The 14,560-nt window shown below is 33.2% G+C and overlaps 2 protein-coding genes across 2 annotated transcripts in view; both read left to right on the forward strand.

The window, feature by feature from the left end:
* Positions 1-3,665: 3,665 nt before the first annotated feature.
* Positions 3,666-5,001, forward strand: LOC131076359 (wall-associated receptor kinase-like 1). The gene has a single exon (XM_058013500.2). It carries the CDS (start codon positions 3,697-3,699, stop codon positions 4,870-4,872), a length of 1,176 nt encoding a protein of 391 aa, XP_057869483.2. The 5' UTR covers positions 3,666-3,696; the 3' UTR covers positions 4,873-5,001.
* Positions 5,002-5,570: 569 nt separating this feature from the next.
* The window catches only part of LOC131076360 (wall-associated receptor kinase-like 2), a 31,034-nt gene continuing 22,044 nt past the window's right edge, over positions 5,571-14,560 (forward strand). The window contains exon 1 of the mRNA XM_058013501.2: positions 5,571-5,943. Within this exon, the coding sequence (XP_057869484.2) occupies positions 5,571-5,943 (373 nt within the window). The remainder of the gene's footprint in view (positions 5,944-14,560) is intronic.

The raw sequence follows: 14,560 nt of genomic DNA on the forward strand, positions 1-14,560 counted from the left end.
AGTATAAAATATAATGAAAATAAATATCTTTAATTGTTTTCTTTTTATTTTCTTATTTATTGTATATTCAAAGAAAATTTTATAATTATATTAATTTTAATACCATTATAATTTTTTAAAATTTAAAATTGCTTATTTATAAATAGCATACAAAAATTTATTTCAAATTTATTAAAATGGACACATAAATCTTGAAAATGTGTAAAGTATTCATAAATAATCAATAAAAGATAAATTATTTTGGACTTTATTTGCAATAATGATTGCAAATGAACCTTTGTACTTTTCAACTTTATGCAAATAAATATTTAATAAAAAATATGATGTATATTTTAATATGCAACTAATATCTTGAAATAATCAAAATAATCAAAATGTGAATAGACTCTTTGGTAGTTTGTTGATAAGGTTGAATTTTTGACCGAATTGATATCCTTCAATCTAACAATTGTACTCTCATATCAAATAGTTACACAACTTAAAAAATGATAAAAAAAATTCATATAAAATATAATAACTAAAAAATCACCAAAATAAAGATTAAAAAAACTTAAAATTAAATTTATTAAACTAACAATTTTTTAATATATTCATTTTTAACTATTCTAAATTATCCTAACTCACAAATTCCTTACACTATACCCACTACAACTTAAAATACCATTGCTAATTATGGCATCATTTAAGAGAATAACCTTTATTAGTATTTTAATAAAACAATTAAATAAATTTAGTGGTAATTAAATTCCATAATAATAATAAATGCTTAATTTAAATTTTTTCATTTGGCACATAGTAGGTGGCATTTTATGAAGGGCTTATTAGTCTAATTGAAATTTTATGAAACAATAATGAAGAAACTCGAATGTGTCCATTTTGATTTATGGTAAAAGACGAAAAATTAATTTTTATGGCAATAAAAATGAATGACCACAATCAATTACGTTCCAACAAAATATTAGAAAATTACTCGATTTTTTTCCCTCCTCACATTTGATTCACTACTTATTTTTATTTTAAAGAATAAAAACAAAAACCTAAGGAAATTGTATACCCACCAATAAAAAAATAAAAATTGAGAGAGAAATGATTTTATTAAATAAATTATGAAAAACAATAAGATCAATTTTTGACAGTTTTCAAAACAAAAATTAATTGAAAAAATAAGCGAAACTAAAACATTAATCTCTCCCTATAGATAAGAAAAGACATCATTTATTAAAAAATCCTTTATGAATTATATTAAACTATTTTGTCAAACATAATGACAAAATGAGTATTAACATAATATACAATTTTCTCCATTACATGGGTCAATCCATTACAACTTTAGGAGAAATTGCTACATTCTTGAAGATTCGTGGTAATCAATATGCACGCTTCTAGAAAGAGTGGAACCATTTGAATAGAAACAAATAATCCCTTGAAGAGGCTCGAATAACTCCTGCACGGGTTCCTCTAACTACACTCCCAATTTCTATGGGATTAATCTATGCAAACGTTATCAGTGGGGCCACTGCACTGTTGACATTAATTCAAGTGTGGAATTTAGTGCAATCTGTTAAAGTGATACCGTATTTGTCTAATGGGGCCACTGCAACGTTGACATTAATTCAAGTGTTGAATTTAGTGCAATCTGTCAAAGTGATACCGCATTTGATTATAATGCTTTTACATTTGGGCACTGGCTATCCAGGGGAGCAGGAAGTGGCAGGCACAGAAGGCACGGACCGAGGAAGCACGGCTATTCAGGCGGTGCAAATTTTCCCCTGGATAGCCAGTGCCATTAGATTTGATTGTGTGATGATGATACTATTTTGAAAAGTCTCCATTAATACTTTTCAATCACGAATTTTTTGAAAAGTCTCCAGTATTAATCACGAATTTTTTGAAAAGTCTCCATTCATACTTTTCAAATACGAATATTCGCGGTCGCGGAGAGAAGTCTCACATAAACAGCGTTCTTCTTGGTCTTCAATGAAATAAGCACCGTAGACCAAGAAGTAAGCGCCGTGCCGTTCTGAACCTGCTCTGTTTTGATAATGTACCGCTTAGTTTAAATTGCACGAATGTAATAATTAAGTTACCCGTTGATTAAGCGAGGTTCACCTCCAAAGGGACAACAACTAGCTCTCTTCCATTAGAGTTGATGGCTTGCCAAAAAATTATGTTGTTCCGTAAACAGACGGGTTGGGAGATCGGTGGCGTAATTCTTATTTGCTGGTATTTGGCCGCCCCTGCTGTTGCCCAATGCAATCCTGAATGGTGTGGGTCGCAGCAGAATGTGAGTTATCCATTTTGGATATCCAATCCAAGTTGTGGGCGTCCCGGTTTTCAGATCAAATGCAGTGAGAAGGAGAATGGGAATTCAAGTCTATTTCTTGGCGTTTTAGTAAATGGTACAGCGACGAAGCTTGAGATCCTGGAGATCGATTATGCGGGCTTTCTGATCGTCAATTCCACTGATCTAAAAGCCATGTCATGTAATTATACAGATGATGCCTCTGTGCTGTTAGAGTTACCTGCAGATGGCCCCTTCACCATTTACACTTCCAATAAATTCGTGGTCATTGGTTGCAGTTCCACACGTTCTTTCACTCTTAATGGTCAATTAGGGAAATGTGAAGCTGCATGTCTAAATCAGCAAGATCCAAGCTACTGCAACTTGTATGGGTGTTGTGAAGCTGCTATTCCAGGAGATCAGAGGGTGATAAAGTTCACGGGTGGGGGAATAAAGTATAAAGAATTTCCCGAATGCGGGTTCTCCACTATTCTCGACCCAGATACTTGGAAGTTGCCTAAAGGCGAACTTGGCTTCTTTGCGAGGGGTCATTACGGCATGCGCCTCAAGTGGGACATCGACCTCTTTGAACTGCTCGACGGCCAAAGGGACAGCCAATTACTCTTGCGCCAATGCAGCCGAATGTTTAAACGCAACACAGGACGCCCATGTATGCAAATGCCTTACGGGCTATGAAGGGAGTGGGTACTCTAAAGGCACCGGTTGCACAGGTATGATCTCCACACTTTTCAAATTTTGTACAGTTTCTCGTATAATATGGTCTCCTTTATTATCACTGCCTTCTAGATTTCCTTCACTCGTTCACGGTGAGAATGGATGTACAGATGTGAATGACTGCAATCAAGGAGAAAATGAGTGCGTTGAACCATCGGAGGGGCGTATATGTCGTAATCTGCCTGGCACTTACTATTGTTCATGTGCAAAGGATTACAGTGGAAACGGCTTTCAAAACGGGACAAGATCTCAGTCGCCGAGCTCAAATAACTCTGTAAGATCTGCAATTATAGGTAACTGGTTTACTTGGCATCTGTGTCTTTACATTTAATGCATTATAAAATATTAAATATCTGTTTAAGTTGTTATGAAGAGAATGAATTCAAAAGTAATTAGAGGTTAACCTTATTTTACAAAGGCTGTTGATTTTCTTGATATATATTTAAAATAAATAAATAAAGAATTATATTTTGATTGATGCTCGAATGTTAGTATATTTTTTTAATTCTTAAAGTTCAATTCTAAGTTATTACAGATTGAATTTCTTATAACAATTTAACTAATTTTTTTTTAAAGATGTATACTCCTGCTAATATTTTAAACAGAAAAATTATCATTGAGAATTTTCTGTTTGTTGATTCCATAGGGTCTGTTTCTCATTCTTTGGAGTTTCATTTGTAATGTGTGGATTATTCTGGTACCTGAGGAGGCGTCAGTTGAAATATGCCGGTGACAAGAATTTCATGGAGAATGGGGGACTTGATATGCAGGAACGCATAGCTTCCATGGGGGGAAGAGAGCTCATCAGAATGTTTTCAGAAACAGAGTTAAAAATAGCCTCCAACAATTATTCAGTAGAGTTACGAAAAGGCGGCTTTGCAACCGTGTACAAAGGAGTTCTCCCAGATGGCATGCCAGTGGCGATCAAAAAGCCTAAAGCATTTTCCTCTGACTTTATTAACGAAATTGTGATTTTATCCCACATCAATCACAGAAATGTTGTAAAATTGATTGGTTGTTGTCTCCGTACTCAGCTTCCATTGCTTGTCTACGAATTTGTGCCAAATGGAACACTCTCTCAGCATTTACACTCACCAGAAAGGCACTTGCCCTGGGAAAGAAGGCGGCAGATTGCCATAGAGACAGCAGAGGGTATAGCATATGTGCATCGTGAGGCCTCTCAGCCCATTTTCCATCGCGACATAAAATCATCAAACATTCTTCTGGATGACACATTTACTTCAAAAGTGGCAGACTTCGGTATTTCTCGTCTGCGACCTTCTGATGAAATGCTTCTCAGCACCATGTTTCCCTCAGGCACGCCTGGTTATGTGGATTCCGAGTTCATAAGAAGCAACCAGTTTACTGAGAAGAGTGATGTTTTTAGCTTTGGTGTAGTTCTGGCGGAGCTTCTTACTGGTCTTAAACCTGTATTGTCTCGACATGGTGAGAAGTACTTTTTATATGACCATTTCCTATCTGCAATTAATGATGGCTGCTTAACAAATATTTTAGATCCCAAAATAGTGGATGAGGAAAATCAAGGGCAGATGGAGAATATGGCGAAACTTGCAAAGGCATGTTTGCACGAGGAAGGAATAGAAAGGCCGTCGATGAGAGAGGTAGTGGATGAGCTTGTTTGGATAAGAGCAGCTACAAAACAGGCAAGACATTTAAATATGGATGCTACTCTCCCTGCGCAGAAAGCTATTTCCACACAGGCAACTCTCCAGCATTACAGCGGCAAAGTCGTTGATGAGACTACTTCATGGGATTATCATAGTTCTCTCACTCATATTGTTTCTGAGGACCCTTCTAGTTCGTTGATTCAGATGTCAGATGCTCATGGAAGATAATCAAGAGAACACAACATTAAGAAACCCATTCCTAGAGTTTTCATATTTTCTAGAATAGGGTATCTATTGAATTTGAAATTGGTATCTATTGTATACGGGTGAGATTTTAGAATCAGACATCCGTTTTTAATTGGCATATATTTTCTATTTGTTCTTGTACACAATTAAGTATTATTCAATACATAATTTAGAAGCTTGAAGAAACATAAATTTAATCTTGTCATGATCTCCATTGGTGCATATGTTTATTTATTTTGTTTGATTTGGTTAATTTACCTCTTTTATATATATATGAGCTGGTTAAAAAGATAAGACCACACTCATATATAAAGTGTATAGATTTAACACCTTTGAAGAAAATATATGAAATTACATATAATAACATTGTTATCATTTAATGACTAGAAACCTGCAGAACTTCGGCAATGTTTGACTCAATTTCGCTTTTCGAATTTTAAAAGCAATTAAGTCAATCTGTGTGCTAGCAGTATGGTCAGTTTGTCAAGCAGACATTTTGACCGAGCCCACTCTTTCTTGGCTTCCTTAAACACCATAACATCTACTAGCCCTCTGCGATTAATTTTGATGCCTTGTGAAAAAATAATGTCGTTTCCTACATAGATGCGGTGGCAGATCGGTGACGTAATTCTTATTTGGTGGTATTTGGCCGCACCTGCCGTTGCACAATGCAATCCAGAATGGTGTGGGTCGCAGCAGAATGTGTGTTATCCATTTTAAATATCCAATTCATGTTGTGGACTCTACTTCTGGGCATCAGCAATGGGGATTGTTCGACGGCCAAGTACTCTTGCGTCGATGCAGCCGAATGTTTAAACGCAACACAGGGCGCCCACACATGCAAATGTCTATTGGGTTATGAAGGGAGTGGATACTCTAACGGCACCGGTTGCACAGGTATGATCTCCACACTTTTCAAATTTAGAATCGCTGGGTCTGTTTTTCAGTCACTGCCTCTTAGATTTCCTTCACTCTTTGACGACGAAAATGGATGTACAGATGTGGATGAATGCAGTCAAGAAGACTTGAATGAGTGGATCGAACCATCGCGGGGTATATGTCACACTACTACACGGGGGTTTTAAGACAATTTATCTTATCTATTGTCTTAAATATTGTGTTTAAGAGTGTCTTAAAATTATTGTCTTAAAAAATTGTCTTTATAAAGACAAGAAAAAACACCAGTATTATTGTCTATTGAGAGAATTTTATTTTTGTCTCTTTAGAAACTTTAGCTATAAGAAAAAACATATTGTCTCTATAAAGACAAATATGTCTTTAAGTGTCTTAATACTCATGTGCTTGAACATGGTATGGTGCCACAAGTTTTTGATGAATTGAAGTCACTAAAATTATAGCTTGAGGAGGTGTTAGCTAGAGAGGAAATCTATTGGAGACAGAAATCTAGAGAGTTATGGCTTTCAGATGGTGACAAGAATACAAAATTTTTTCATTCTTCAACTAAGATTAAAAGATGTAAGAATAGGATATCTTGTATTCAGTGTCAGAATGGGAATTTATTGACAGAGCCAGAGGACATTGCTTTAGAGGCAATTAGGTTTTTTAAGTCATTATTATCTTCGGAAAATGGAAATCTCAGCAATGATATTATATCTAATATTCCTCCTTTAGTATCTTTGGAAGACAATAAGATGTTGATGTCTCCCTTTTCCTTAGAAGAAGTTAAGAGTGTTGTCTTTGCCATGAATCTAGATAAAGCTCCAGGACTAGATGGTTTTACTCCTTTATTTTTTCAGAAATGTTGGGATTTTTTGGGAAATGATGTTTTATTGGCTCTTGAGGAAGCTAGGAGAAATAGGTCTATTTTAAAAGAACTTAATACTACAATGATTGCAATTATTCCTAAAAAAGAGGATACTAAGACTTTTGCTGACTTCTGCCCCATTGCTTTATGTAACACTTTGTATAAGATATTTACGAAGACAATTTCCCTTAGGTTGGCAAAAATTCTACCTAGGATCATTTCATTGGAGCAAGGTGGTTTTGTTCTCGGAAGGGAGACAACAGAGGGTGTAATTGTAGCACATGAGGTGCTGCATTCTATTTCCACCCAATGAACCTCGGCCATGATACTTAAACTAGACATGATGAAGGCTTATGACAGAGTAGAGTGAGGGGCTTTTTGTACTATTCTTGAGAAGTTAGGTTTTTCCAAGGCCTGGGTCAAATGGATTCGTGCATGTATTTCTTTTGCAAGATTCTCAGTTTTAATTAATGGTTCTCCTTGTGGTTTTTTCACTTCCTCTAGGGGTTTGAGACAGGGAGATCCCCTTTCTCCCTTTTTGTTTATTCTCCTAGCTGAAACCTTTATTTGGGCTATTAGGGCTGCTAAAGTGGGGGGGCTTTGGAAAGGTATAAGGATTCCGAATATTCCCCAGAGTATTTCTCATTGTCTCTTTGCAGATGATACTCTGTTATTTGGACATGCTTCATTAGTTGAGGCAAAAGTGATTAAAGGAATAATACAAAATTATGCATCATTTTTTGGTCAGAAAGTGAATGGTGATAAATCAAAGATTTTTTTCCTTAATACATCACAACTGGTTCAGTATAGGTTGCAATCCTTTTGGGGATTTGAGACTGGAAATCTTCCATGTACTTACCTTGGGATTCCTTTCTTTGATAAATAGGATAAGATTGGTTTTTGGGATAAGATTATTTCGGTCATTTCTCAAAAATTCTCTCATGGAATCACAGATGGTTAACTTTGGCAAGTAAAATTGTTCTCATCAAGTTTGTTTTAAATGTTGTTCCCATATATCTCATGTCTGTTTTGAAGTCTTCAAAAGCAGCCATTGTTAGTTTACAGGATACTCTAAGAGATTTTCTTTGAAACAATAATAAAGATGGCAAGAAGAATCTCTCTTTAGTTGCATGGGATAAGGTATGTTTGCCTAAGGAACTTGGGGGAACATGAATTCGGAGTCTGGAGAATCAGAATTTAGCCTTAAGTGCTAAGTTGGTTTGGAAATTATATGACAAACCTAGCTCCTTATGGGCACAAATTATGTTTGCCAAATATTTAAATAATGGACCGAGAGAGTACATTTTTAAAGTCTCAAATTTGCCTTTGGGTTCTGCTATTTGGAATTTCCTTTGTAAATGTAGATCAGTTATTTTGCCTCATCTCTTATGGATTGTTCATAATGGTAGAAAGGTCAGATTTTGGGATGAAGTATGGAATGGACACACACCTTTGGTGAATATTAGGGATTGGTCTCCTCTGATCACTATTCTTTCCTCCCTTTGGGGTGTTTTTGTAGCAGATTATTTTGAAATTGTGACTACTGGACCCCTTAAGCTAGCTAGATGGAAGTCGATTGGTTTCTTAGATGTTGATCAAAGTATGAAATTAGATTTTGAGAAGATTTTGGGGGATAGAATTGCATTTCTTTCTGATTCTAAGGATGAACTTATTTGGACAAAGAATATTTCTGGTAAGTACATTGTTAAAGATGGTTACAACTCTCTTATGGTTTCTAAAGATTTATCATCTTGGCCTTATAAGTTGTTTTGGCATTTGGCTTGTCTTCCTAAAGCTGGAGCCTTTGCTTGGTTGGTAGTTTAGGACAGAGTCCTTACAGGTATGAGACTAGACAGGCTTGGTATTACTATTGTTTTCCCTTATGTCCTTTGTAACAGAAATTTGGAATCTTCTTCACACTTGTTCCTAAATTGTGATTATGCTTATGAATGTTGGCAGTGGTTGTTTGAGAAGTTAAATATATCCTTTGTTATTGGTAAGGATCTCATTTCCCATTTTAGATCTTGGCCCTTTATGTTTGCCTCATCTTTTTATGCTTGCCTTTGGATCATATCTCCATCTATTGTGATTTGGAATGTTTGGTTAGAGCGAAACAACAGGATATTTAAAAAAATGAGATCTCCCATGTCTGAGGTTCTATTAAAAATTGAGTCTTCCATCTCTGAGGTTTCTTTGTCGTTTATTTATAAGAATATGGAAAATCTTACTTCTTTTTCGCACCGGGATAGTAGAGTTTCTAGAGTTTGGAAGATGCTGTCAGTTTTACCCTCTCATGGTTCAATTTTAAAAAAGAATGATGCAATAGGTAAGAGATGCTCTGCTAGATGGAAACCTCCTCTGCAGGGGCACTTTAAATTGAATTTTGATGGGGCCTCTCGTGGTAATCCTTGGCCGGTTGGGGTAGGCATGGTAATTTATGATCACAGTGCAAATTTTATTCAAGCTAAGTGTCATGCTATTGGTTTTAAAACTAACAATTATGCGGAATTTCATGCTTTATCTTTTGGATTGGATATGGCAATCTCTTTGGGAATTAAGGACTTAATAATTGAAGGTGATTCTATGGTGATTATTCAATGTGTTATGAAAAAGAAATCGATTTGTTGGAATTTGCAGTATATACTTGATCCTATTTTAGAAAAATTAGAATTGTTTGAATCTTTCTTGGTATCCCATTGTTATAGAGAAGTTAATAAGATTGTGGATTATTTGGCAAATTTAGCCATTGATAGCAATGCTAATCAGCGAGAGGTGGGTTTTGAGGAAATTCCTTCTAGGGTATGGGAAGGTTTGCAGCAATAGTTATGTTATTTTCTTGACTAATGTTGATGTAAAATTTTATGATGATAATTATTCCCACTTTCCCCTTTGATTTCAAGTATTCATGTTCGTTGTTTGGAAGAGAGTTTGAGCTCATGGTATTTGATACAATAGTGTTTTTCCAAAGGTTTTTTGATACTTTTTTTTTTGGTAGGAAGGTTTTTGGCTCATGGGATTTGGCATAGGGCTTTGGAAAATTCTATCTTCTTCCATTGATAGTAGCTCCGGAGTCTACATTTGAAAATTATCCGATGGGTTTTTTGGCAAATTGTCATATGGGCTCTATGCGAAACTGATATTATATGTGTTGTGACCGCATTTTGTATGTGGATTTGGGAGGGGTGTATAAATTGATCTGTTAGATACTATAGGCTTATTTTATGAGCTGTGACTGGAGGTTTTCTTCCTAGGGTTCTTTCCTCCGGTATGCTCTTTGAAGCCTGTGTAAAAAATAAAAAATATTAATAAAAAAGTTTAGTGGAATAATCCACTTTTATTGAAAAAAAATAAAAATGTCTTTAATCCTACTTATTGTCTTTCTTAAGACAAAAAATATTCCCATTAAAGAGAATATCACTTTTGTCTCTGGAAAGATGATATCAAATAATGAATTTTAAAAAATAGTTCACTATTCAGATAAATCAATATTGTTAAATATAAACTACACTATCATTGATTAATTCATGTTAGGACATGATAGATTCAAACCACCATCCTTGGTGCTCTTCCATTGATCTAGCACCCTTTAAATAATAATTATACCTCTAATGTATTTTTCTGGATTCGATTGTGTGTATTTTTCCATCAACTTTTCGAATCACACTCCATGATTCATCATCAGGTGGCCTTTTTTCTTTTTCTCTTTCCTTTCTCCTTGTTCCTCGTGACCTCCCCCACCCCACTCCTCTTTATATTTTGTCTCAAATCTACAACTCAGCATCTTTCATGTCTTTGGAATTCTTTTCATCCTGATGATGAATCACAGAGTGTGATTCGAAACGTTGATGGGAAAAAAATAGACACAATCGAATCCAGATAAATACATTAGAATACAAAATGGATTGTGGAAATCTCATAGCCTTAATAATTATACCCTTCAGAATCTGGGTCTCACTATAGATTCAAAATGAAATCATGAATTAAGTTGTTGTATAACAGTAAATGGTAAATAGAATTTAAATTATTTGCACAAGAGAAACATATATATTTTGAATGGTAAAGAAATAAGTCACTCTATGAAGACATACATTCAAACTAAAATCATGAATTAAGCTTTTCTATAAATGTAAATAGTAGCAATACTAGAATTTTCCTTCGGTAGTAACATAAATATTTAGATCTTGATTTATGTAAAAATTTTATGCTTTTGCTAAGTGATCTTTTATCTTTGAAAATGTATTCCTTAAAATCATCTTACGGATAAAAAGATTGTGGAAACAAATATTTTTCTTAAGTTCAACAAAGACTACATTACATACATCAAAACACAAGGCTATTCAGCGAACAGTAATAAAACTGTTACCAAACAATACAAGGATGTTATTGAATAACAATAAAACTGTAGAGACAAAACCCAAGTTTGGTAGTAGAAAGAAAGAGTTTTGTGTTCACGATAAATTTCTAGTACAGGTAAACTAATTTGGAAAATATTTTAGTAGCAATGCTAGAGACCCACTTTAAAGGTTGGGGGCAAAATTTTGGGTAACGAATTCTTCTTTATAAGAAGCAATACAAACAACAGTATTAAGACATTCATCTATTGCCCTTTTATTCAAACCTAATGCATCTTTCTTATTGTGAGACACTCTTCTATTGCTCAACAACAAAACTTTCATGGATGTTGATTGCATATTACATTCCTTGTTTTAGTATGGCTCTACAGGTTTATGGAAATTTGCACCTACATAAATAGTAGCTGGCCCCAATTCCTCCTCAACTCATAAAACTTGCAAAAGAAATAGAGCTCAAGTTAGCTAAATATAGATGCCAAAATGATATGATAAAATACACCAGCTAATCTAACATTTGTTAGCTTTTACATATTCAAGTATAAGTACCTGTTTATATTTAGCAAGTAGCTCAGATCGACATGGAGCTCCAGTATTTATTTGGCCCTGAAAACTCAAACATAATAATTACATAGAAAACAAGAAAATTTATCTTAGCTTGAGTAGTGTGGGGATTTGAATGCACCATCATAGTAATGTTTACCCAAAAAGGCTTGTTGTTTGTTCATCTTATGACCTAAAAAGGGTTATTACACTGAGAGGTGTTCCTACAGTCACAGTAGGGGGGGAGTGAGGGCATCCGTGTATACACTAAAGAAAATGGAAACCTTGGCCATGCATTGTAACCTCTCTAAGTATGCGTGGACTGTTAAAGAAAATGGCAGATGTAAACATTCAGGTTGCGATTGCCATTCCTTTCCAACATGAACATTACTATAAATGTTCAGGTAATGATTGCCATTCTGCTTCAATGTAACGCAATGTAACGTTACTACATGCTACCCTTCATGCTATATAATAATCCTCCGGAGAAGAGAGAAAAAAGGTTTTTGATCCCAGCACCAGAACAACAAGCTTTTAGGTAAGCAAATCCAGCCTTGTTATTGTCTTCAACACTAATTGCTACATATTGAGATCTCTGCATATTGATACTAATCAAAGATTTAATCATTCTTCATTGATTCATAAGCATTTTTCTATAGAATAGATAATCAAGATTTTATTCATTCTTCATTGGTTCATTATGCATATTGATATGTTAATCAAGATTTTAATAGGAGTTATCATAAAGTAGAAACTAGAAGACCATTCATAGTACCTGAATCTCGTAGACGTAGAAGAGGTGAATCAAGGCATACAACAAAGAAGAGGATCTGCTGTCACGGCAACCACAGAGAGGATACCTATAAAATATTTGAATAATGTATTGATTGTATTGTTTAAGCTATGAATAGTGTCATGCACATGTAATCATGTCAATGGTAATCAAAAAATCAATTATGCTTAAGAGAACAATAATGTTACAAGAAAATGGCATTATAAATACCTAAATAGTTGAAGTGATGTGAAATTAACGCTTAGAGATTTCGGCCCCACTACTCTTTAACCAATCAAATTTAAAATAAGTAAATAAAGAATGCAAGGATTGATATGGAATTCTTGTCCACAAACAAATAGAAAATTTCATATATCTTTACATCATGGTAATGTATAAAATAAATTTTTAATATATATTTTTGCATAGATTGTTATTATAGAAAGATTAAAAAGAAAAGAAATAATCTACTTTCCAATTTAGAAAAAGACTAAAAAAATGGAAAGAATCTTAATTTTCAATTTGGAAAGACAAATTTAATTTGGGAACTTAGAAATGATTTGCATTAAAAAGAAAAATATAATATCTAATTTTTTTTAGAAAGCTTCTATTTCTATCTAAATTTTAATTTTAAATTTAGCATTCAAAGATTTAAATAAATAGAATGTAATTTCATTTTACAATTCAATTGATTTGCATGCAAAAGAAAAGGAATATTATAATAAAAATGAAATATATTTCTATTTTTCTTCGAGTGATTTGCATAAAAAAAGGAACAATAGAATAAAAATGTTAGATTAAATTATATTTTTTCTCAATTACACAATTAAAAAGATACTCTATTCACTTAGTTTCTATTAATGCATTCACAATATAACTTTATTAATCCTTTTTACACATATAAATCAAAAGGGAATTTAAAAACATGTGCATTCATGAATAGAATTTTGCATTGACTGTTATTATAGAAAGATTAAAAAGAAAGGAAATAATCTAATTTCCAATTTAGACAAAGATTAAAAAAAATGAAAAAATCTTAATTTTCAATTCAGAAAGATAAATTTCTATGTTTCTAAATTTCTATCATAAAAATATAATTTTTCTAAATTCAAACTTACATAGACAAAAACTTAAAAAATAATATATAATATTTAAGATATAAAAAATATTTATTATTAAAAGTTTCTAATTTATCATATAGATGTGATTTTTCTATTTTAGTTGAGTTATAAAATATTCAAAAATAACACATGATGATTAATTTAACAAGGTCAAAAAGAACTTTTATGTTAATTATAAAAAATTTAAAAGGTTAAAACAAAATAGTTTTAATTAAAAAAAATTAGCTATTTTAAAATGCCTTAATTTTATTAGAACAAAGTTTAAATTTATACATTTTATAGAAGTATTGAAAAATTGTACATAATAATGAAGATAATAAGTTTTATGAATTCACAATCCTACAATATTAACCTTAAACTTAATATTACTTTAATTTAAGCCTAAGCCTAAATTAATTGAATCATAATCATAATTATAACCCTAATTGAAATCTAATACTAATCATAACTATGATCAACCACTTATCATAATCAAACCCGAACCTTGACAATATCCTTAATCTAGACCCAATTGAACCCTAACCATAACCTAACCCTAAACTTTGCTCCAAACCTATAATTAAGCCCTAATTACAAGTTAAACTATAATCTAACAATAATTGAACCATAGCCCTAGATTTAATTCTAACCCTAATTGAACTCTAGCCCTAAACTTAACCCTAACCCTAATTCAACTTTAATCATAATTGAACGTTAATCCTTATTAAATCCTAACCCTAATCTACCCCATACCTTGATCCTAACTAAGCCCTTACCATAATCAAACCTTAAGCATAATTGAAACCTAACTATACTCAATATTAACCTTGACCATTAACCCTAAACCTAACTCTTACTTAACCATAAACCAAAACCCTAACCCTAATAATAACCCTTAGTCCTAACTGTAATACCTAATCCTAACCATAACTCAAAATGTAACTCGAACCATAACCCTATTCCTAATCTTAACCATGATGTAGACCATATCCGTAACTGTAATCCTAACACTAATCCTAAACCCTAACACTAACCCAAATCCTAAACTAAACATAACCATTATTTAAACTCTAATCCTAATCCTAACCCTAACCCTAACCCTAACCATTATTTAAACCCTTATGTCATTTAAAACTAAACC

Source organism: Cryptomeria japonica, chromosome 5 (assembly GCF_030272615.1).
Source record: "Cryptomeria japonica chromosome 5, Sugi_1.0, whole genome shotgun sequence".
In the NCBI taxonomy this organism is placed as follows: Eukaryota; Viridiplantae; Streptophyta; class Pinopsida; order Cupressales; family Cupressaceae; genus Cryptomeria; species Cryptomeria japonica.

Coding starts and splice junctions, on each gene's coding strand:
- LOC131076359 (XM_058013500.2), top strand. CDS start 3,697: ATGTGTGGATTATTCTGGTACCTGAGGAGGCGTCAGTTGAAATATGCC.